Source organism: Marmota flaviventris, chromosome 4 (assembly GCF_047511675.1).
Source record: "Marmota flaviventris isolate mMarFla1 chromosome 4, mMarFla1.hap1, whole genome shotgun sequence".
In the NCBI taxonomy this organism is placed as follows: domain Eukaryota; kingdom Metazoa; phylum Chordata; class Mammalia; order Rodentia; family Sciuridae; genus Marmota; species Marmota flaviventris.
In genome coordinates, this window is record NC_092501.1 from 45164210 (window position 1) to 45188026 (window position 23817).

Below are 23817 nucleotides of genomic sequence, written 5' to 3' on the forward strand. Positions count from 1 at the left end.
CCAGCAGGGCCACACAGAGCCCCAGGCTAGCCATGAGCCTGTGCTTAGCACTCTTCACCTTCTCTGATGCCTCTCAAAGCAGTGGGTCAGCTGCCCCGCCCCCTCCGCCTCTGCTTCTTTAACAAGGCAGAACCAGCCGAGACTCCCGAGACCCAGGGCTCTTCCTCTCTGGGACGCTGGACTCAAGGCCAGGGCTGCGGGAAAGCACACAGAGGGGCAGGACAGGGGCGGCAAGGAGCCCAGCTTTGCTTCCTCCCCTGACACTCTTGGCTTCAGCCAGAGCCTCTCAGCTGGAAGCAGGGGACCACGCAGTGCTCTGCACAGGGGGAGTGCGATAAGGCTGCCAGGCACACACTGGGCTGCGGGCCTCTGGGGAGGCAAGTGTCCCGGCCCTGAGGCCAGTCCCACCTCGCGTTCTGGAAGTGGGGAAACTGAGGCCCAGAGAGGGGAAGGGATGCCCCAGTTTGTCAAGACTTGGGACAGCGGCCCCCTCCTGTTTCTTCCCATCCCAACTTGGACTCTTTCCTTTGTGTGATCCTGATTCCCAGAAGTTGGGAAAGTCAAGCCCAACAGCCACAAGCCCTCAGCAACTTCCTGCCACCCCCTCCTGTGTCCGCGTCCCTGTGATGCTCCACACCAAACCACCAAAGGCCATGATAGTCATCTATGAAAAAGAGACTGCCAGTCCAAAGGGACCCTTATGGACCCCCTGCACCCTGAGAATGACTGACTGTGGAAGGACACCAGGAAGCCGGGCAGAGCAGAGTGAGCAGGCTGTGTCACAGGACAACGGGGACTACATCTGGCTTCCCTGAACCACACAGGAGCAGGAGGGGTGGAGGGATGGGGGTGCCTTCTGCGATTGGGAGCAGGTAGCTCTAGGATATGAATAAGGTCCTGCAGAACCAGCAGCCAGAGGCCCATCAGTGTCCCATACCAGCCCCAGTGTCCACACTGCAAGGGGCAGGAGTAAGGACCAAACTGCCCTCCTCACAGGGTCCCTACCACAGGGAGAGCACAGGGCGCCCCCTGGTGGGCAGGCAGGGTCTGCAGACCAGGAAGTGGGCTGGTCAATCACCGCCTTCAGTGACTTGGGCCCACTCAGGGAAGACAGCTCCTTCATTAGGATCGACCATAAGCATAAATGAGGCCGCCACTGCCCTGTCTCCTGGAGGCAACCTCTGAAACTCTGGCTGGCTTCCTGCTGGCCCCATTCTTTGCTTCTTTCTTTCCATGGTTGTGGTCCTAACAAAAGTCATCGCCACCATTTTAATGGCTGAGTTGTCCTTCGTCCAATGGGTGTAACAGGATTTAGAGAACCGGGGAGCTGTTGTGGGACGTGGAGCTTGTCCAGGGCCTCATTGTTCTCAAAGCTGTGATTAACATCTGGAGCACCCCCTTGGTCCACATGTCTAATCATCTCATTAGGACAGTCACCCAGAGAGGAGGAAGGAATGGATATTTTTTTTAAAGCTTGAAGCCTCATACCTAAATATTCCTGTAGGAATATAGTAGGAAAATATATCTGGCCAGCCCCGGCCCCAGCAATGTCTGACAGTGCCCATTCTCCCACCTGTCCCAGTGAGCTTCACCAGCTCCAAGGTCAGGATGACAGAGTTAGAAGTTCCCTGGAGGAAATGACCTTACCAGGCTCAACTGCCTGACCAGGACAAACATCCCCTCTGCAGGCTCCCTGCTAGCTGCTTCCCCAGTTTCTGCTTGCATACCCACAGCCACAGGTTGCTCACCACCGCCCAGCCAACCTCGAAAGATCCATGAACCAAAGGGAAGAAAGCATGGAACTTGAATTCTGAAGTGTGTCCCCATCCTCCACCTTGTCCCAAGCTGCTGCCTGCCTGGGTAGCTCCTCCCTGTCCCAGGCCCAGCTTTGCCTTCTCCCTAGCCACAACCACCCACTTTCCAGGATGCTCTGCGGCAGCCATTCGAGCCCCAATCTGAAGATCAGAGGCCACTTCCCACTTGCTGCTCTGTCCCTGATCTACTGTGTCCTCAATCAAGTCCCCTTGCCTTTTGTGTCCCCAGAGGGCCTGTCTGTGCTCTCGGGGGTGATTTCCAAGCCCCAGTGAGCTGTGCCGAGTTCCTGGCAGAGTGATTCTCAGGGCAGGGGGGATATAGCAGGGACCTAGGTCCTGACAACTTGCCCTAGGTCCAGGCCACCCCAGTGGGGGCCCCTGCAGAGCCAGGACTGTATGTTTCTTGCTGAAGTTTATGAGAGGTCATGTCTTTCTGGAAGAAGGCAAGGGGAGGGAGTTGGGGCAGAACAGCCTTTGTTCTGCTAAAAATGCCTTCTGTCTTTGGCCCTGCCTCACTGGGAGCATAAACAATGTCAGGAGGGGCCCTTCCAGGAAGTGGCTCCTCACTGCTGCCCACTGTCCACTGACTGGCCTGTCTTCCCTTATCTACTGCCTCTTCCTCCTTGCCTAGTGGGCCATCTACTCCTCTGTCCTGCAGCAGGCAAGGCCAAGGCCCAACCCTGGCCTGGGCTGGGCTAGAGTCCCTAGGAATTTTCTCCAAAATTCCTGCCTGGAGATCTTTCCTCCCAAGAGCAGGCTGTGGCTTCATTGCACAGGGGACACACGTGTGGGGGTTTGACAGAAGGGGCAAGCCAGGTGGAAGAGCCTTACCTCTCCCAATAAGGTTGTTTGTAGGCAAGTCCTGCCCCTGCCCTGTGCCTCAGTGTCACCAGCTGTCAAGGCAGTCAACACTGTTCCCTGCCCCCCAGTGCTCTGGAAAGAGCTGCATGGCACTGGTGGTCAGGGAGCCCCACAAATTCAGTCTCTTTCCCTCTTTCCTTGTCCTCTGCCAGCACATCTCCAAGCTTCCTCTTTCTTGGTTCTTCCACGAGAATTCCAGAAGGTGAAGACACCTAATGCTACCCCTCCAACCCTGGGATAGACAGCTCACCTGCTACCCAGGTGTCCTTCCTGTCTCTGGAAACTTCCTCTTAGGATGAAGTCCGCAGATCTTGGTCCTGGCTTCTGCATCATCTGCAAAGCCTCAGCTCCCCCTGTGCCGCCAAGGGAGTGGGACTGAAAGAGTCGATGTGGCCAGGCCCTGCGGTGTGCCAGGACTCTGAGCTGAGATCGTCACATGCCTACAGCCTCCCATGCACTCGGGAGGCAGGCTCTCCATCATCATCCAGTTTCCAGATGAGGAAACCGAGGCACAGAGATGTTGAGTGACTTGCAGAATATCCTCCCAACATAGTCACATGTGGAGCCAGCTTGTGACATTGGCATCCGGCCCTGGAGTCCAGGATCTGAGACACATCCAGAGTGATGGGGTGTCAGTGCAGGGTCCTCCCAGGGCCTGGCCTGATGGTCATGGGAGCAGCAGGCCAAGGATGCCTGGGCCTGCGCGAGGCCAAGGGCCCTCTACCTGCCTACTGGAAGAGGTGCTTATCTAAGTCAGAAGTGAGGCCTGCTTCTCCCTTGGTCCACACTCTGCACCCCATTATCTGTGTGTGGTTTCTTTCCCATTCATTTCTGAAGCAAAAACTCCGCGGGGCTAAAATTTGATGGAGTCTCTTTCTCTAATCCTGCCCCAGTCTTCATGCTTTGCTCTGCTGAGTGTCCTAGGTGACCTGACCTCTCTCCTCTGGTACCTTAACTCTTTCCCTTCGCCCTGACTGTGTGAGGCCAGGTGCCAGGTCCTGTCGGCTCTGTGAGTCAGGAGGCCCACAGAACAGATTCCTGCAGAAGCAGGCCTGTCTGGGGACATGCCCCGAATTCCCATCTTCATCAAGGAGTCTCAGACACCCCTGTTCCCTTGTCCCCCTTAATATATAAGTGCTTCTAGGAGCAGAGAGGAGAGCCAGCCGACAAGGTGTCTTACTGCAGAATGGCAGGAGAAGGGAGGCTGCAAAAACTGGAGTTCTCAGAGCTGTGGGTACCAGGCCCCAGTGGAGAAGGTGGCCCTGGGAAGCTCAGAAGGACACCCACTGACCTGAGAGCTACAGAGATCAAGGTGCCACCAGAGACCCAGGTTAACCCCTCTACCACAAACCCAGCAGCCTGACTTCAGACTGAGCCTTCTCCCCAGGGTAGCCCAGCTGCCACGAGGTCCAGAGAGGATCCCAGAGGCAGAAGGCAGAGGACCCAAATCAGGGCAGTGTTGCTGTCACTTTCTAAGTTTAGATTTACATACTCAGCACATATATCCCTCTTCAGTATTTTGTGTGAAATCCTAGTAGGCCATCACAAGTGGTACCGTGGCTCCTGAAATTTAAAAAAAAAAAAAAAAAAAAAAAAAAAAATATATATATATATATATATATATATATATATATATATATATATATAAATTTCAAAAACATGATTTCCAGAGGAAGAAGTTATTATTTTATATACCACTGTTGTTCTATATTAATACACAATAATCACGGTGCTAATGCTTCCGTTTTACCTTCAGCCTACCTGGCACTGTTCTTAGAGTCTGTAGTATCTCATTCAATCCTCAGAAAAGTCTTTGGTGATCGTCACAATGCTTATCCTTATTAAGTAACTTTCCCAGGATCACAGAGCTTGGGTTTGGATCCAGTCTGTGCTCTTAACCACAACGCACTATTTAGAATTTGGGCAACTACTCAGGGAAACTACTATGGACACAGGTCAACTTGTGGCCCAGGGCTTCTTAAACTTAATGGCAAGGCAATTCTCTGGGGCTCTTGTCAAAATGTGGGTTCTGATTCCATGGATCTGAGGGGGCGGGGCTTGAGAGTCTTCATTTCTAACAGACTATGAAGGGATGCTGTTGCTACCCTCTGGGGACCACGCTTGTTCACAGTGCAGAGCCTATGTTGAAACCTGTCCTAAACTCAGAGCCTTCAAGGGCCAAGCAGGCAAGATAAATAGAGGTTGCCGCTGGTGAAAGGGAACACGGAGGATGCACCTGAGCCATCCAATGATCATCCACTCCTCGGCCCTCATCCAGCAAGAGTTCTAGACCAGTGTGGTCTTGTTTCTATGCGAAATCTCCTATTTCTAAACAGGGGGTAACCAAGCCAACTTTGTAAAATACTGCAGTGCAGAATCGAGTGTTCAGAGCAGTTTTATTTATAATAGCCCCAAATCAGAGACAGTCCAAATGTCTATCATCTGATGAGTGGGTAAATGAAACAGCATCGTTGTACAGTGGAACAGGAATTGGCACCAAGGAATGAAGTATTGACGTGTACTTTAACACAGAGGCACCTTTAAACAGTAAGCGAGAGGAGTCAGGGACACAGGGACAAATATTGTATGTTTCCACTCAGATGAAATATCTAAAATAGGGAAATCCAGGAGATAGGGCTGGGTGTGTGGGGAGAAGGGGATTGGATAGAGAGTAACCATCAGTGGATTCAGGCCTACTTTGGGGGATTTGACAAAAGTGTTCTAAAATTAGATTGTGGTGAAGGTTGTACAACTCTGTGAATATACTAAAAAGCAGCAAATTGTCCACTTTAAATGGGTGAAATGTAGGAAATGTGAATCCCATTTCAATAGAGCCATTTTTCAAAACATGTAGAAGAGAACTGGCTTCTTTAGTATGTAAAGTGCAGTTACAAATCAGCAAACCCCAGCAGGAAAAAAACACAGAGAATATGAACAAACAGTTCACAAAGGAAAATTTTTCTGCTTCTTTTTTCTCTTTCTAATTAGTTTCTTTTAGTTATACATAACATTCGGGTAAGTTTTAACATGATTATACAAGCATGGAATATGATTCGCTCTAATTTGGTCCCCTATACTTCCCCTTTCCCTCCCCCCTGTTACTTCTCTCTACTACTGATTTTTCTGCTATATATTTATAGGTTTTTTAAATTAGTGCCTTGTGGATGCGCATAAAGGTGAGATTCACTGTGGTATATTCATATGCATCATAGGGAAGTTACATCAGGCTCAATCCCCCGTTATTCCCATTTTTGTCTGATAGTTCTTAAATACATTTTAAAAATCCCTCTTGCTCATAATAAAAGATGTACTAGTCAAGGCAACTCTGAGAAGATTTTCTACCTTTGAGATCATCAATACCATAGTCCCCCCAGACTTCCCCTTACCAAGGGAGATACGTTTCAGGGCCTCAGTGGATTCCACGGACAGCACCAGATCCTATAATTTAATGTCTTTTCCATCTTAACTAAGCAAATTTAGGGCACTCTGACCCGAACTTTTGTAATTTGAGTTGTGACAGCAAAACTAGCATGAGTTCCTTTCTTTCTTTCTTTTTTTGTTTTTTTTCACAGTTCAATGGTCAGAGGATCTGTTCTTACCAAAGATCTTAGCAACCTCAGCCTACTTTTTTTTTTCTTTTCTTATTGAGAACTTCCATCTTTTCATTTAAAGGAAGTACTTTTTGGCTTTTCTTTGACATATCTGAATTGCTGGTTTCACTACTCTTGCACTTTGGGACCATTACTAGGTAAAATAAGGGTTTCCTGAACAGTCACTTTCATACCCTCAGCAGTCAGCCAGATAACCAAGATGGCTACTAAGTGATAAATGGTAGGTAGCATATACAGCATGGATACACTGGACAAAGGAATGATTCATGTCTAGGGTAGGACAGAGGGATATTTCATCATGCCACTCAGAACAATGTGCAATTTAACACTTATTTGTTTCTGGAATTTTCCATTTAATATTGACCATAAGTAACTGAAAGCGAGGAAAGCAAAATGACATTAAAGAGGAGATACTATGATTAAGATTGTTAATGGGATGGGGTGTAGCTCAGTGGTAGAATAAGCACTCGCTTAGCATGCAGTAGATGCTGGGTTCAATCCTCAACCCCAGAAAAAAAAAGTAACTCCTGGCCTTCCCTTAGTACTCTACTCCTCCACACCCTGTCCTCTGTTCTCCGCTGTGTGCATGGAGTTGTCTCCCAGGCTTGCGATTCCTGGTGCTCTGGAGGTGACCTTGCAATCTCTGGATTGGGGACAAAAGGTGTCTGCACACACAGACACAGAATATGCAGGCTGAAGCAGAGGCCATGGGACCCTGTGGGGATTTGTGGACCCATGGATCCTAATCCCCTGTGTTTGCTTCTTGTCCTCTAGGCACGCCCCAAAGGCGAGGGTCTGACACCATACCAGGGCAAAAAGCGCTGCTTTGGAGAGTACAAGTGTCCCAAGTGCAAAAGAAAATGGATGAGCGGAAACTCCTGGGCCAACATGGGACAGGAGTGCATCAAGTGCCACATCAACGTGTACCCGCACAAGCAGGTGAGCCAGCTGCCTGATGGGTGGGGCGGGGCGGCCGGCCCACAGAGGGTGGGGCATGCTCTGAAGGACAATGGAGGGGGACTCTTCCATTATTGGTCCTCCTTTTGGTACTTGTACAGTGAGGATGAGGCCAGATCGTCCATTCTTCCCTTGTTTCACCAGAAATGGGGTGAAGGGGGAGGGACGGCTGCTTCCCCAGGACAGGAATATGATAAAGGGGCAACTTCAGCAAGATCCTGAGAGCTGAGGCCCCAGGTGAATTTTAAAACTAATGAATGGGAGTAATGAATGGGGGTGCTGCCCTGAGCCGAACCATCAGGGGGCCAGCAGGGTGCTGCAGCAGGAGGGTCCCCTCCTCTACTCATCCAGTGCACACGTGTGAATGGGGTGGGAAGGGGTTGAGGGACCCTACTAAGGCAGACCTCAAAGAGATAGCTACTCAGAGGAGGTGTTCTGTACCTGGGGATCAAAAGGAGGGGGAGTTAGGCCTGTCATAAGTGGGGGGTGCATCCTAGGAAGAGCTCTGTAGGAGCAAATGCTTGAGGCTCTAAGGACTTGGGGTGCTCAAAACCTACATCTGGGTGAAGGAGCAGATGGAGAGGAACAGGGTGGGAGCTAAATGGGAAGGTCATCAGAGTCTGGGGCGGATACGTAAAGGACCCCAAGAACAACAGGACTTTCGCCTTCATTTTAAGACGATTAACCCAGGGGGTGTGCAGAGATTGGTCTAGGAGGGGTCCCCCAGGTGGGAGATGGTACTTCTGAGTTGAAATCACCAATATGTTTGGGAACAGTGCCTCCGCCCCCTCCCCAGGCCAGATGGGCCTCGATTTCCATCCCAGTTCTGTCACCGAGGACCTGGGTGTGCTGTGTTTGCTGACTCCCAGGTACCCTCTAAGACTTTCTATCTGTTCTTTCTCAGACACCCCATGGGGTAGGACTTGTTTCCCCATTTCACAGAGGGGGAAACTGAGGCATGGGGGAGTAAGTGACTTACCCAGGATCAGGAGAAAAGCTGGGATTCATGAAGAGGGAACAAGTCAGGGGACTTGGCAAGGTAGATGGGACCTGGGTGTAGTGAGGGAAGCAGGGAGAGCAGACCACCCTGGCTGGCTGGGGATGGGAGATGGGATCAAGCCAGGCCCAGCTTATCAGGTGTGCAGCAGGTGGGACCTGGCTCCCAGTATTGGCTCTGTCTCCTCAGTCGCTGCCCTGTATCCTGCTGGCCTCTGCCCTTCCCACCATCCCTGGGCCTGCCCATCACCTCCATCTTGCCCGCACAGCCAAGCACAGCCTGAGTGACCACCCCACCTCCATCTCCACCCACGGGATTGGAGCCTTCAAGAGCCCAGTCTGGAAGGATCTCTCCAGGGCCTGGGCCTCCCCCTGCCCTCTCTCAGTCACTCAGCCAGTGTTTGTGGAGCACCTACTGTGTGCGTGGGAAGACTGAGATCCGGAGAGGAGATGGGCCTTGAGCAGGGCACCCAGACAGCATGGAGGGTCCTGGACCCAGTTCTGTCTCCCTGGTCTACTCTCCTGGGCCTTTGTGCTTCTCTCTCAGTATGTCACAAGCCGGGAGGAGGCTCTGGGATAGCACCCCTCCATTGTCCTTCAGAGCCTTTGGTGAGCTGAGGACAGGGCAGAGCTCCTCCCTCTGCCCCCAGTGGAGGGTTGTGGTGGATTTCTCCCACCCCGCCCCCGCCCTGACCATGCCACAGTCCCTGAGAACCCTGCGCCACCCGCCCCAGCCACATCTGTTTCCTGTCAGGCTCCAGCTTTGGCTGCCCCTGCAGACCCTGCCCCCCCAGGAGAAGAAAACACTAATGGGCCTGCCTCCCGCAGGGGTGGGGCGACTGCACAGGTCAGTCCCAGCTGCTGCATGTTTTCCCCTCCCTCGAAGGGAGTCATCCTGACGGCTTCCGGAGCGCCCACTGGCAAGCAGGCCAGGGCTGGGCAGCCAGGCCAGGGCCCACGCAGGGAAGCAGCACCAGCAGGTCATGGCCAAGGAAGGAGGAGCACAGGTCCGATGAGCTGAGGGCTGGGGCTGGCCAGGGACTCTCCCGTTCCCCTGCCCCCAGCCTGCCCCTAATCCTACATAATACTAATGATAATACATGGTATTAGTACTGGCCAACATTTCAAATGCTCTCCATATACAGGCACCATTCTAATCACTTTACATACCTTATGTACCCCTCACAACAACCCTATCAAAAGTAGATGTTCTTATGCCCTGTTTTATGGAAGAGAGGATTGAGGCACAGAGAGGTTAAAGTAACTTTCTTATGGCCACACAGCAATTACTAAGTTTCGCAGAGCTCTTTATGGGTATCACTGCATCCAAGGGTCCCTCCCCACACACTAGCCTGCAGTTCCTGGCCCCTCTCCTTGGTGTGTGGCCCCAGCTGGCCCTGACTAGCTTCCTCTGAGTCCACTCAAGGGACCCTTCTGCAGGGTCTGGGCAGGGGCTACCCTGGAGGAAAAGCAACATCTCTGTGAATGAGCCAAGAAGCTGTCTGCTGGGGTGCTGCTAGGGGCCTCCAGGATGTTTCCAGGGAGACAAGCCTCTGCTGGCTCTTGGGGGCCGGGGGGAGGGAACAAGGGAACAGGGGAGCTCCCAGACTATCACAAATGTGCTTAACGCTGGCTGCCCAGTTTACCAACAGCCGGAGGTATCCGGGACCCTCCCCAGACCCATGGGTAATGCTGTGGGTAGCCCACTTTACAGATGAAGAAACTGAGGCTCCCTGCAGTCTTCAAGTCACCTCCCTTCTCTGGGCCTCAGTTTCCCTGTTAAAAACAGTGCAGGTCCACAGTCATGTCATGAACAGGGCTGGCTCTGGGCTGTGGGGTGAGTCCAAGCCCCAGATGCTGTCTTCATACAGCTAAGGCTCACTGAGCTGAGCCAGAAGCTGTGGTTGTGTTCAGATGAATCTCTCCTTGACTCCTAAGGCCACTTGAGCAGGTGTGGGAGTGGCTCGTGGCCAAGGAAGACATGCTGGATGCTGGGATTCAAGAGATGTGGGTGGGGTGTCCCTCGCTCTGGACATGGTTTCCTCATCTGGATATGTCTGTGTACCCCTCTTGTGCCTTGATCCTGGACTTGTGTGAGCTTCAGGTGGTGGCACTGGTGGGAGATCAAAGTGGCATATATACCCAGGGGTCCAGGTATGAGACACCCCCTGCCCTGCATGCTCCAGCCCCAGCCCAGCCACAGAACCCTGCAGACAGGCAAGAGGTGGGCAGGAAGGTCGTGAGCACCTGGGCTGGACTGCCTGTGTGACTACAGGCGCTCTCTCTCCCCCACCCCTCTTCCTCCCTCCCCCCCACCTCCCCCACCCCCATCCCTGTGTGTATCTCTGTATGTGTCTGTCTGTTTCTGTGAATGTGTGTATCTACTCTTGGTCTGAGCCTCTCCCTGTGTATCTCTGTCTCTGTCTCTGTCACTCTATCTGTACCTGTCCGTCCATCTCTCTGCGTCTTTTCCCCTGTCTCTGGGCCTCTCTCTGCATCTGTCTCACTCTCCCTGTGTGTCTCTGTATTTCTCTCTCTCTGCACCCTTCTGGGGCCCTTTCCTCCCGCTCTCTGCAGAGACCCCTGGAGAAGCCCGATGGCCTGGACGTGTCTGACCAGAGCAAGGAGCACCCACAGCACCTCTGTGAGAAGTGCAAGGTCCTGGGCTACTACTGTCGCCGCGTACAGTGAGCCACCTGCAGCGCCCCCTGCCGGCCATGCTGCCTCCCCTGCGCTGCTCCCAGGGGCTGCATGTCCCCTGGCCAGGGGGCTCTTGGGGTCTTTGTCTTGTGTGTGTTGACAAACAGTGTTACTGACATTGCTGCCCCAACAGGCTGTGGGAGGAAGGGGCCCGGGGCTCTTCACAGCCTGGGGGTCTGTGGAGGCCTAGGTCCCATAGAGTCCTTGGTGTTCCCCTGGCTCTTCTCTTCTGAGAGTCCCTTTGGAGTGAGCAGCCTTGTATTGGCCACAAGTGCACTAAATTTACTGTGAATCCCAAAGCCTGCAGGGGACTACTTCCCCAAGACCAGCCAGGCCAGCTTCTCTCACCTAGAACCTTTCGATTTGCCCTGTATGAAAAGCCACTTTGGAAAGCCCTATCAGTCAGTCCTAGGTAGCAACCACGGGGGGCAGATGCTTCCTCCGCAGCTGCTGGGGAGCGGGCCTCTGTGCCCTGCCCACACCGAGCCCCAAACTTTGACCGTCTCTGATGTCACTGCATCACACCCAGGAGATGCACCCGGGGGACCCAGAGGGCAGAGGCAGGACAGGGATGGCTCTGAATGATGCTCCAAGGTATGTCCTGGGGCATGTGGGGAAGCACCCCAGTGACCCCCAGCAGCACTGCCCACCAACTGGGTGCTGTGAGCCCTGTTCCCTTTCCTTCCTCTTTCCTCCCACCCACACCAGGTGCTGCAATCCCACCAGGCTGCCAGATGTAGCACAGAAAATACTCTGACAGGAAGGACACAGGCCTAGCATTCTGGAGATGTACCGTGTCACCTGGGGCAAGGACTTCTCATCTCCAGCCTCAGTTTCCCCACGAGTTAAGCAAGAGAGTGACACTACAAAGCCTAGAAGTCCCCCAGCTCTGATGTTCAAGAAGTAGGCTGGCCCCAGGCCATCCCACAGAACAGAGAGCTTTTTTTGGAAGGAGTCCCCTGGATGGTGGGCGACACCTCCAGGAGCCCTGTACTCCATACCACTGCCCCTCACTGTGTCGCCTGGGGAGTCACATTCTCCCCTGCTGCCCCTGCAACTCCGCTTTGACTGTTGTCTCCTCCCTGCAACGCCCCCCCCATCCTCCTAACCCAGGTCTCCCCAGCCCTCACTGGGGCAACCCTGAGACAAGCCACAGAACCTCTCATTTGGAAAAAGGGGACAATGATTGCCTACCTCCCAAGGGATCAGAGAGGCCTCTTGGCACATCACATGGTCAGGGAGACCACCGTTCTGGCAGGCAGGAGGGCGCCTCCTCTCTCCCCAGTGAGAAGCCCCATTCCTATTGTCCTCTCCGCCCCCCCCCCCCACAGGGGGGAGGGAGAGAACTGGCTGCCAGGACTGGGTCGCTTGATTTTGCCCCAACATTTTGCCTCTGTGGGAAAAAAAAAAAAAAAATCAGACCATGAAATGGGCCTGAAATTCAGTGTTTACCACGGCTCGAGGACACCCATCCGGTGCCCAGTCGCCTTTTGTTTTCAAATGAAAATGCTTTGTGCAACTGAAGAGTTACAGTGAAGTGTTAACCAAGGGTCCAGGGAGCAAGTGGACGAGATGGAGAGTATCTGCAGCCCGCTGGCTGCAGGGAAGATTTGGGGGCCATATCCTCTGAGCACTTAAGAGCCGTCTTTGAGCTCCCTCCCTGCTGATTGTAGGGGTGGGGGATGGACTGAGCACCCAGCCACCTCTAGGGATTGTCTCTGAGGCTGCCCCAGCCCAGCTGCCTTGTTTGGGTGACCTGGGTGGCCTTGGCCCAAAGCTTTTGTCCCCAAGGAAAAGCTGTTGCTGTCAGTCATCCTACTGGGCCTCCAAAGAGAAACTTTGCCTTGGTGGCAGTATGCTAACCTCCACTGTGAGGACATGCCAGACATGGGGACCGTTGGCCCAAGGATGCCTGGGGCCTGCCAACTGGGCTGCAAAGGTAGGGAAGCCCACACCCTTAAAAGAACCGGGATTCCAGAGCACAGGAGGCCAGAGCCAGCAAGAGATGGCCTCTCACCCCATAGTGGCCTTTTTGGCGGCCATTGTCCTGACATCTGTGCAGCAGGGGCTGGGCTATCCCTCCTGGGTGGCCCTTGGAGGCTCTTCGAGGTCAGCAGGACACACTGCTGTCTGGGCCAGTGCTGTGAGAATTAAGTGCTCAGTGGACCTGGGAGCCCAGGAGACAAGAAAGTGTTGTGGTTTTAGTATGTTCAAAAGGGACAACCGCTTGCAGTCAGTAGATCTAGCGATCTAGTTGGGAGATAATGGTGTTTACCCCCCATGAAGTATTTGATAGCTCTACTTGTGAATTTGTATTTATTTTGCATTATACTTGACACAGAATTCCTTTTTTTAAAAAACAAAAATACTATGTGTGTATTTTGGGAAAAAAAAAACTCATAGATGTTAAAATTTCTGCACAGTTACCAGTTTTTCTCACAACACTGAATTTGGTAGCTTTTCCCGAAAAATCTTCACAGTGATTTTTGTCTGTATATATTTGAGGGCCTTTTTTTAAAAAAAAAAAAAAGAAAAAAGAAAAAGAAAAGAAAAATATGTTTGCCTGATTTTTTTGAGACAAAAAAAAGAGAGAGAGAGAGGCATTTTCAAACTTTCAGAGCTTTCAGGAGGGCAATAGAATATCAAAGAAAGATTTCTGGAAGTATTTTGCAAACCTTCTGGTTGAGCAGCAAGAAAATATTTATGGTGAGAAGTTTTCTTTTTTCTTTTTCCTGTTATGGTTTTGGATTTTTTTTTTTACTATGCTTTTGTCCTGTAAAAAGTATGCAACTGAACTACATTAAGAAGGAAATATTGTCTACATAGAATATTATATGAAGTTGGTACATAATTCTGATGAGAAAAAAAATCTTTGCAATTCTCTAAGCCATGTTATTGTTATTCTGTTATTGTTTTCCATGGATGAAAATATCAGTATTAAGTAGCCAGCATATTATTCAAATGTTTAGACTTATTAATATGTTCTTGTCCTGTATTTATACGTATGTGTATTTTGGAAAGTATTCCCTTTTTTAAGGGGAGCTATTATTAGATACATATCGAAAAAGGGAACCGTGACCCCTTTGTGCCTCTTCCGCTGAGGATAACAAGCACAGCGTTGTAATCTCTCTTCCCACACCTCCTTGCTAGGAGCTTGTCATTACAGTTTGATTAATTTCATGGGCAGCGCGGGGAATGGACAGGGGAAGAGGGAAGCATTTGATGACCTAGCCCCTCCAGGGTCTGCCACCCCTTGGCCTGGTCCGCAGTGCCCAAGGAGGGAAGAGGAAAAAGCAAGCAAGAGTCCCCAAGGCCCCTCTCTGGAGCTTTCTCATCTGAGCCGGGTCTCCCCCCAAGCTCTTTGAACTTGGAAATGTCAACGGAGCCATTACGCCTGCCCTCCAGCATCTAATCAACTTGAATCTACTCTAAACAAATATTTAATCCAGCCTCACTACATTCTAGCCCAGTGCAACAACTAACCCTGAATTGTGGGGTGTTCCAGCCTCCAAAGAGGTGGCTGAGCTCCCCGACCCTGGGGCTGGGAGGCTGGTGGCAGCGGGGATCTTTGCTCTCATGGCCAAACTCACTGTTGGACCTCCTCCACCCCCCAGATGGTGACCCTGTCCGTGTCTGTGTCTGTTCATGTGTGTGTATGTGTGTGTCCAGCTAAGAAGACAAACAGAACCCGTGGGCCTGGCTCGAGGGCGCGAGGGCCAGCCCCCCGCTTCCCCCGGGGCCGCCCGCGGGGTGGCATTCCGTTGTGTGCCTTACTCCTGGAGACTGTACGGCTTGCCTAAGGAAATGTAGCCTTCCGCGCTGTATTAAAAGGATTTTGGAAAGCAAAGAGGCTGGGGGTTTCCTTGTTTACACAGAGCACAGGGAGGAAGCTGGACGACACAGCCCAGCCAGAGGGACTTGGGGCTGCCCTCCAACTTGTGCTTGCCCTGCCTCCACGCCACTGACCTGCCTCCACCCAACCCCTCTGCCACCAAGTGGACGCTCTCCAGGGTGAGGCTCTCCCCAAGTCAGGCCCCAGAGTGGGAGAGATTGTCAGCAGATTAGGTCACACGTTAGCTCAGCCACGGGACTCCCGGGTAACCATATATAGGAGCGAATCTGCCACGGGCATGGCAGCCCTGGGCCCCACTGCGGCTGCTCACACTTGATCCTCTCGTCTGAGATGGGAGTTTGAGCCCCCCAACACTGGGCATCACACCCTGAACCAATGAAGTGTCCAGGGGAGAGGGAACAGTGAGTTCCTCCAGGAGCGAGGCCAGCACTGGGCAGGACTCACACAAGTGGGGCCCTGGTAGAGTGTCCCAGACGGGAGCCACAGAGGAGCAGGACCATCAGAAGCCAGGTGTCTGTCTGCAAAGCCCTCTCACCCAGGATCAGTGCTCTTGTCCTTCCCAACCTTGCCACTCACCAGAGTAACCTGTGTGTGTGTGTGGGGGGGGTCGCCTATGGGGGGACTTTAAACATGCCAATGCTCTGGCCCCATCACAGAGATGCTGAGAAATCTGCCTGGGCTGTTCTCAGGTTCACAAGACCCTCCAGATTAGCACACTGGGCCTCCAAGGCTGAGCCACACTGGATTTGTGGCAGTCCCTCGAGGTTGCATGGGGCTGATGGTGGTGTCATCAAGGAGGCCCACGGGCATGGGGTTCCAGCCCCCAGACCAGCTAATTTTGGCAATCTAAGAATAGTGCTACCCGTTGGGAGGGAGGGGAGAGAACTGGAAATCCCACTTGACATGTGAAATTTTCCAAGTTTTAAGTTTTGGCAACTAGTTGACAAAACATTTAAATCCTATACAGGTGAAAGCAGAGGTCTGTGGACAAGCCCAGGCTTCCTGACTGCAGACTATGAAATGGAGCAGAGGAAACAAAATGCAAATCTTTGGGGTCAGGGAACAGGGATGCAGGAGCAGGTGAGACAGGCTGGAACAGGTTCCTGACTCTGGAAGCAGGAGCCCTTGTCTGATTTGGGGTGCAGAGGCCACCAAGACTTTTCCTGTTTATTGGCATAAAGAGGATTCCCATCCACTGTCCTCTCTCAGGGCACACAAGGCAGGCAGGGCTGGAGGAGGCCCCAAAGTAGAAGTTGCCAGTCCAGCCAAGTGTGTGAGTGCAGAGGGTGCCCTAGACACCAGAGAGAGGAGGAGACTCCACACCAGGCTCTCTGTCAGCCAGGGGACCCTCCAGAGCCCTAAGAGGGATACAGTGCCCAGGACACTGAGCCTGTCTCTGTCCAAGAGTGCTGAGACCTCTGCAGGGTTCCTGCCAGGCCAGCCCTGCCTGTCCCAGCTGTGTGACGTCGCTGTCCCCCTCATCCACTTCTATGAGATAAAAATTCAGTGAAGGAGAGACCCCACATACTGCTGGGCACCCAGGACAGCCTGGCTCAGGGGTGACCTCTTGCTTCCGTTGTCTGTGGCTCAGGCATAAACATCCTGCTAGGGATCACACAGGAGAGTGAGGGAGGCCAGGCCTCGAACCCAGGATCCCATTTGCTCACCTCAGGCATGGCCTGCCCAGCCTGAGGCTTCCGAGCTGTGGTGGGATCCTCTTGAGTGCGTGCCTCCCTGTGCATGCGCCTGTGTGTTTTGTTTTCCCAGAAAACAAACCTAACACAAACAGCCTGAATTTCGACATCTCCTGCCTAGTGGAGCTGTGGACACCAGTAATTCCCCCTGGACAGGAAGGATTTCCGGTTGGACTTAATGCCCATGTCCAGAGGCGGCCAGCTGCTGAGGGGCCCAGGAGAGAGCAGAGTCCATTAGAGAAGGGGCATGGGGGACCCAAGAGGATGGCCCAGTTCTGGGAGGAAGCTGAGGCCCCACAGGAAAGGTGTCTCCTAGGGTCACCCTGGACATGTGGTAGAGCCAGGATTTGAACCTTTCGAGGTCTCCCTTCCCATTGCAGTGTTTCAGAGACAGATCTGGGACTAAGCTCCAGTTAGCAACCCAAACTCAGAATTGCCAAGGTGGGACAAGGAGTGAAGGCCCCAAGGGCTGGGGTGACCTCGAAGAACAAGAAGACCAAGCAGGAAGAGAAGGAGTGGGGGGGGCAGCTCTAATCTGTGATGGTTATAGGGTCATATAGAGCCCCCTGTGTCGGTCCCTGACATAGAGCAGAAAACCAGACCAATACCCAGGCCAGAGAGGTGGATTTGTAGGGCCCACCCACCACAGCACCAGATCCCAATGGGGGCTCAGTGTCCTCAGGCACTTAGGGAAATCAGGACATCCTGAGGTCTGCAGTGGAGAGCCAGGCTGCTCCCGCCCACAGCACAGCAATGACCACTCTGACCTGAGGTGGGAACCACTGTGGTATGGCGGTTCCTCACACCAGGAGGCTGTGTCTAGATGGCCATCCAGACTTTCTGGCCTCATGCATCCTCCTAACAATCCCACAGGAGCCCAGGGAGGGGATAATATGTCTAGGGCAGATGGAGAAAGTGAGGCTGGGGAAGGAAGCCCCTGACGTCCAAGCCCTACAACCTCTGCTTCACTCTCTGACCTCCACGGTCTGCTGTTTCTGAACCTGACAAGGGGGGCTGAGTGAATGTCTATGAGCCCATTCGGTCTTCCATGAACTGCCACCTGTGGTCCCTTCATCCTCAGGACTAGGCCTGGTGCCTGGCTAAGGCCAGCCCTCCATGGGCTGAGCCGACAGGTCCCACCTGCCCTCAGACTTCCTGACCCTGGCTCCCCAGGGCCTGGAAAACCCAGGGCCAGGCATCCAAAGGATTGCTGTCCTTCAAGCTGTCATCCTCCTGGGGTGTCTGGGAGCAGGGACAAGGGCAGGGAGGGGCCAAAAGGAAGTGGGGTAGTGGCTGAGGGTAGGCTCCCCTCTCAGTCAGGCGTTCTGGCTGTTCCCCAGAGCTCTGGCCTGAGCCAGGAACAGCCTGTCCTCAGCTCAAAGGCCCCTCCAACACCGCCCCCGCCATTGATCCTAAGGCTGGATTCCCAGCAGAGAGGTTAGAAGCACTTCCCTGCCCCCACCCGACCCACTCGCGGGTGCATACACACGTTCGCCTTCTCTCGCACTGGTACACACTGACACCATCGCACACGCAAACACACACGTTCACACAGGCACCTCACATGCACGTGCCCACAAGCCCAGCTGCAGCAGGTGGAGTGCCTGGGGCTGCCTCTGAGGCTAGCAAGGCTCTGCTGAGGGTGGGGTCTGCAGCCCAGGGCCCCAGCCTCTACCCCTCCCTTGTCCCCTCTTGGCCAATGCTCACTTTAGGGATGAGGAATCACTAAAGGGAGATGAGCTTCCTGTGAACCTGCCCACCTCCTCCCCCACAGGCCTCTGTCCCTCACCGGAAACGGAGGAGCCAGGTAGGCCAGAGAAGCCAACCAAGCCTCGGCCCAACACAGCGAGCAAAATCCTGTGCTCCTACTTCACACACTGGAAGGAATTCAGGTTCTGTGAGGTGTCATAACGACACTGGGATCCCATAATAAAAGTCCTTATGGATGACCACAGGACAACACCTGGGCTTTGTTTTCAAACAATCCAGAATGGCAGTCGGGGCGGACAGGGGGTGCTGTTGAAATGAGACTGGCCAGCTGCTGAGGAGCACGGCTGGGAACTGGAACTGCAGTACTTGACGCTCTGCTCTCCTCTTGTGTCTGTTTCCACACCTGAGCAGGAGATGAGCTCGCAGGTGAGCCAGGCCAAGGTGTCCAAGGCAGACAGGAGGGGTGGGGGTATAAGGCACATGCTGTGATTAACACGCATCTTTTTTGATTCTTGCAGCATTTTACACAGGAGGAAACTGAGGTTCAGAGAGGTTGAGTGACTTGCTTAAGGTCACGGAGCTGGCAAGGAGCAGAGCCCCCATTCTCCTCCCAAAGCTACCCCCCTTCCCAAGCCCCTGCCTCCAGGGGACAGAGGTACAGAGTCCAATCCCCCTCTCCTGCTGCTTCCTGCAACTGAGCTGCCCTCCCACGTAGCCCAGGGTCAGCTGCCTTACCCCGGCCCCCTCCACCTGACCTGGCCCCCTGGCTCTGCCCATCATAGCCTGGCAGCCTCCCTGGGCATCATCTAGTACAGGCCTATGCTTCATGGAGACCTGGATAGAAGCCAGAACCCAGGCCCAGTCCTTCAAGAAGTGCCCAACTTTCTTGCCATTTCTATCCTTGGAAAGCTCCCAGGGGTCCCTCAGGGGTAGGGGCAGCTCGGTCCACCTCCTCTGTGCCCAAAGTGAGCAAGACAGGTTGGCACCTATGTCTTCTGTCCACGGACATGTTCCTCCTTCCTCCTCCTGGAGCCCTGAAGTGCGTCCAGTTGCCCTCCCCCTTCTCCCCCTTGGACAAGAAGCCTCCAGCCCTCAAAGCTGGGAGCTGAGCAGTGTCCCCTCTACCACCTTTTCTCCATCCCCCCTCCCTGTTCTGGTCACTAAGCTGAGCCCAGCTCCACAGCCCCTCTGCACCCAGCTCCTGCATCCTGTTGGACAATTTGGGGTTCAAGTTCTGCCTTGTAAATCCAGACTATCGCATCTGCTATGACCTCTGTCTCCACCTCCCTACCCTCATCCTGGGTGGGACTCTAGGTCACATGTCTGACTCAGTTTCCTCCCTTGTTAATGGAAATGAGAATGCCCACCTACCTACCAGAGGGTTGTGGCCAAGATTAAACTGCATAAGGCCAACAGGAGCTTGGCACATGGGGCACACTCAAGAACTGTTAGCCACTGTGCTCATCAAAGAGGTGGTGATGGCTACCCGGGCCCCTGGATTTCTCTCTCGGCCTCCTCCCATCCACCTCTTGAGCCATGCGCTCTAAAACCTGCGTCCTGACAGCCTGCAGGGCCATGCTCACACCTTGCCCCAGAGCAGGAACTTGGATCTGTTGACTCTCCTTGGTCTACCGGCCACTTCCCTCCCTTCCCCAAGTACCCACATTCTGTTAGTCCAATTCTTTTGACTGGGCTTCTTCCCCAGTTCTGTTGTACTGTGGCAAAAGGACCTTGCCAGGCACATAAATTTCTAGTCCTCCTTTTCCTGGGAACCTGACCATAGTTCTGCATCAAGGTGCAGACCACTTTATATGGCCTGCACCCCCTGCACAAACTAGCTAGCCCCAAATTTTCTTCCCTGTGCTTTCCTTTTGCACCCATCAGCCGGTCCCCTTCTGCCCTCTGGTGGCAAAACTTGAGAACTGCAACTGTCTGCTGGCTGGCGAACCTGTACTGCATAGGAGATAAATGGGGATTTTTTTTTTTCCTTTCCCCCAAATCCCAAGTGAGTCCTGATCTCCACAGGCCTCAAGCTTGAGTAAAATTTCAAGTGGTAATATCGTGCTTTCTCCCATTGAATGTAAAAACAATGCATGCACAATATGAAGTGAAAACAACAAAGATAGGCAGAAAGATGTGAACACCCCAGTAGAACATCATTGTTTGTAAAAGTCAATCTTTTTTTTTTTTTTCCTTAATCACCTTTCTGTTTGGCATGGTGGAAAGATCTGGAATCAGAAGACCCAGCGTTTGATCTGGCGGCTGTTAGAGGGTCAGTTCACATCCCTCTGCCCCTCCAGGTCTTAGTTCCCCCATTGATCTAAACTTTCAGGACATTGGGTTCCAGCTAGAACTCTTTACTCGGGCCCTCCTGACCTGTGATTAAGTCTGGAGTGGACAGAGCCCACAGGCTGCCTGGGGTCATCCATGTAGTGCGTCTGAGAGCCTGCAAACTCCCCAGAAGCCTGGGAATATATATAGTCACATGCTGCATAATTAATGTCAGTTAACAACAGACCACATATACAACAATGGACCCATAGGATTATATTGCCTCAGGTCCTTGTAACCACCTTAGCTTATGTAAGTATACTATGCGACATTCACACAAGAATGCAATCATCCTGTGATGCAGTTCTCAGAATATGCCCCTTGAATAACATGCATTATTCAAGGCGTGATTATATAAGTAATCATATACTAATATTCCTTGACTTATGTTAGGGTCCATTCCAACAGCTCCATTGTAAGTTGACAGTATTGTAATTTGAAAATGCATTTGATACATTGAATCTAACAAATATCATAGCTTAGCACTATGGTATAGTAGAGTACTGGTTGTTTACCCTCCTGCTTGCATCTCTTGCTGCTATTGCCCAACATCACAAGGGAGTATTGTATTGCTAGCCTAGAAAAAAATTTCAAAATTCCAAATTCTAGTGTGGTTTCTACTGAATGCATACTGCTTATACACATTGTTACTCAGAACATCATAAGTCAAACTATCATAAATTGAGGACCATCTGTTATCAACAAGGAATTGTCTCTGTAATAAATAAGAGATCTTATAACTTGACAACAAAATCACTAATTTAAAAACACACAAAGGATCTGAATAGACTTTTCTTCAAAAAATATATATACAAATGTCCAATAAGCACATGAGAAGACGCTCAACATCACTAGCCCCTGGGAGGTATAAAAAACAAAATCACAATAATAATATTGTGGTTTAATAATGCCCCTTCACATCCACAGGAAAGGCTAGAATAAAAAAGATAATAGTGAGTGTTAGGAGGTGTATGTAGGGAATTGGAACCCTCACGCATTGCTGGTAGAATTGTATGATGTAGTTATTTTGGAAAACAGTTTGACAATTCCTATGAAAGTTAAGAAAGTTAAGAATAAAGTTACCATTGGTATATAAAACTATTTTTCATATTTAAGTAAAATGTATGTCTACTTTTTATATTTAAATTAAAATATTATTTGCAATTAGTCTATGATAAGTGAAACAATATGTAGTTTACCCCAAAGAAATCACTAAAAAGTAAGATGAAGAATTAAATCTAATGAGTCAATGAGATAGAAATGGAATCACTTGGGGAAAAAAAATTTAATCCAAAAAAAGAAAACAGAAGGCAGATGGGACCAATAGGTGGGTGGCTTAAATTTACATATATACCATTACATATAAATGGTCTAAATATTTCGTTCAATGTCAGATTGGATCAGATAGTAATGCTCAATGCTCTGGTTGTCGGTCCACTGTCTCTTAGCTCTAGAGCCTCCCTTCTTAGCCATTTGTGACACTGACAGTTCTCCCTTGCCACTTGGAATATATTAGGCTATATCAGCAGAGGGCACTGCAGAGAGTCTTCGACATTTCCATTTGCTCTTAGGCATCACACTTTCCCTTTCAAAACATTGTGTTGTTTGTCTCTTGTTTGGATCCTGACTATGTAAAATTGCCACCAGGAGTGGTCCCACGAGACAATCCCTATAAAAATGGGATTTGGAGGTTTGTTTGGTTGTGTCCCTGGTCTTGAAGGCAAAGCTGAACTTCCTGCCAATGAGAAATGGTATGCTAATAATTCCTAGCATGCAGTGACATCCAAACTAGTCACATGTGGCCAAGTGCCAAAAGCATGTGCCTTCAGAGGCCAGTTGGCTGGAGCTCTTGACCATCGTGACAGGGATGATGACCATGAAGACTGTGATGTGGGGTGAATTCTTTTGTGGTTACTTGATTGCTTACCAAATGAAAATGAAATATGTTTATCCTTTAATTCTCAGTGTAAGTAATAGTCTGAGAACCAGAAATCTTCCATGATAACTCTAAAAGATTCTCCAGTTTCTTGTAGGCACTGGGCTGATATCACGTGAAATGAAACAAAAACTTAATTGTGTAGGTTGATGAATCACACTATCATTTGAGTTCAGTCTTATCAAGTTTTGCATGTGAAAGGGCATTGACAAGAAAGAATGGGATCCTGAAGTTTGGAATGGGGATATCTGGTTGGATCCAAATGAAAGCAACAACTTGAAACCTTAAGTAACCCTGGTCATCCCTTACCAGTGGAATTAGTTTTCTCTCCTGAGCCTGAGATAAAATAAAAATACTGTGATAACCTCACCCGGGACAGGTGCTTTGAGAGGGCACACTCAAGACCCACCACAATCACCCCCTACATAAATAGGATGAATCTCAGCTTTTTGTTCAGACATTAAACCAACCTTGCATTCCTGGGGTAAGTCACATATGGTTTGGCATTCATTAGGTATCAAGTGTGGCCAGGAATCTGCAGGTTTTACCAGACCTGTGATTCCTAGAAACATTGCTTTGGGCTTTACCAGGCCTAGGAAACATCTAAGAAATTTCTTTCATGCAGCAAAATTCTATAGAACTATGCCCGACAGGTTGGACAAAGGTGAATCCTGTTTGATGTTTCTACAAAGTCCTAGAACAGGGACAGTTGATCTATAGTGACAGAATTCAGTGACACCTGGGAAGAGATTGGAGGAAACCTTTTGGAAAGATGGAAGTGTCTTAAATGGTACTTAGATTAACCAATGTATGTGCTTGACAAATCATTTTCATGCACACTTGAAACTTGTGAATTTTATTGTGTATAAATTATACCTCCATGAAATCATTTTGAAAAACTATCCTGTCTTATAAAAAAAATTGATGTTTCAGACTTTTAAAAACATGTTCACATGGTATCAAGTGAGCAGGTGTATGGCTCATTGCTTCAATTATGCATTAAGTATTGAGTACATAGGACCAGCAACAAGCCAACATTTTCTTTGTGTATTACTTATGCTCTTGCTTTATATAAGAAATATTATGACCAGAGTCAGGCTTTTGCACAGAGTATTGGGAGGAGAATTGCAGGGAGTGGGCTTGCCTTCAGAGAACTGTTTTTAGAGAACCCTTGCTTACCCCATCCACCTACCCCCATACCAGACACCTCCAGATGGAGAAAACTACACCCCCTCCTAAGTGAGAAGGAAACACTGGATGATTAATTGAGTGAATATTCACAGACTTGGAGGGATTGACATTCTGAGACCCCTCAGAACTTAGCATGGAGGACGTGGGTCAAGTTCCAAGGGGC

The 23817-nt window shown here is 51.0% G+C and overlaps 1 protein-coding gene across 5 annotated transcripts in view; it reads left to right on the top strand.

Moving 5' to 3' along the window:
* The window catches only part of Zcchc24 (zinc finger CCHC-type containing 24), a 61005-nt gene extending 37639 nt beyond the window's left edge, over positions 1 to 23366 (top strand). The window contains exons 3-5 of one of the 5 annotated variants that reach the window (XR_011707312.1): positions 7061 to 7225; positions 18261 to 18622; positions 18715 to 23366. Coding sequence is in view for 4 of the 5 variants with exons in the window: in XM_071611131.1 (XP_071467232.1) it covers positions 7061 to 7225; positions 8430 to 8675 (411 nt within the window). In the remaining variant the exon portion in view is untranslated. The other 4 variants (XM_071611132.1, XM_071611133.1, XM_027931317.3 and 1 more) reach the window with 4 other exon arrangements.
* Positions 23367 to 23817: the final 451 nt, after the last annotated feature.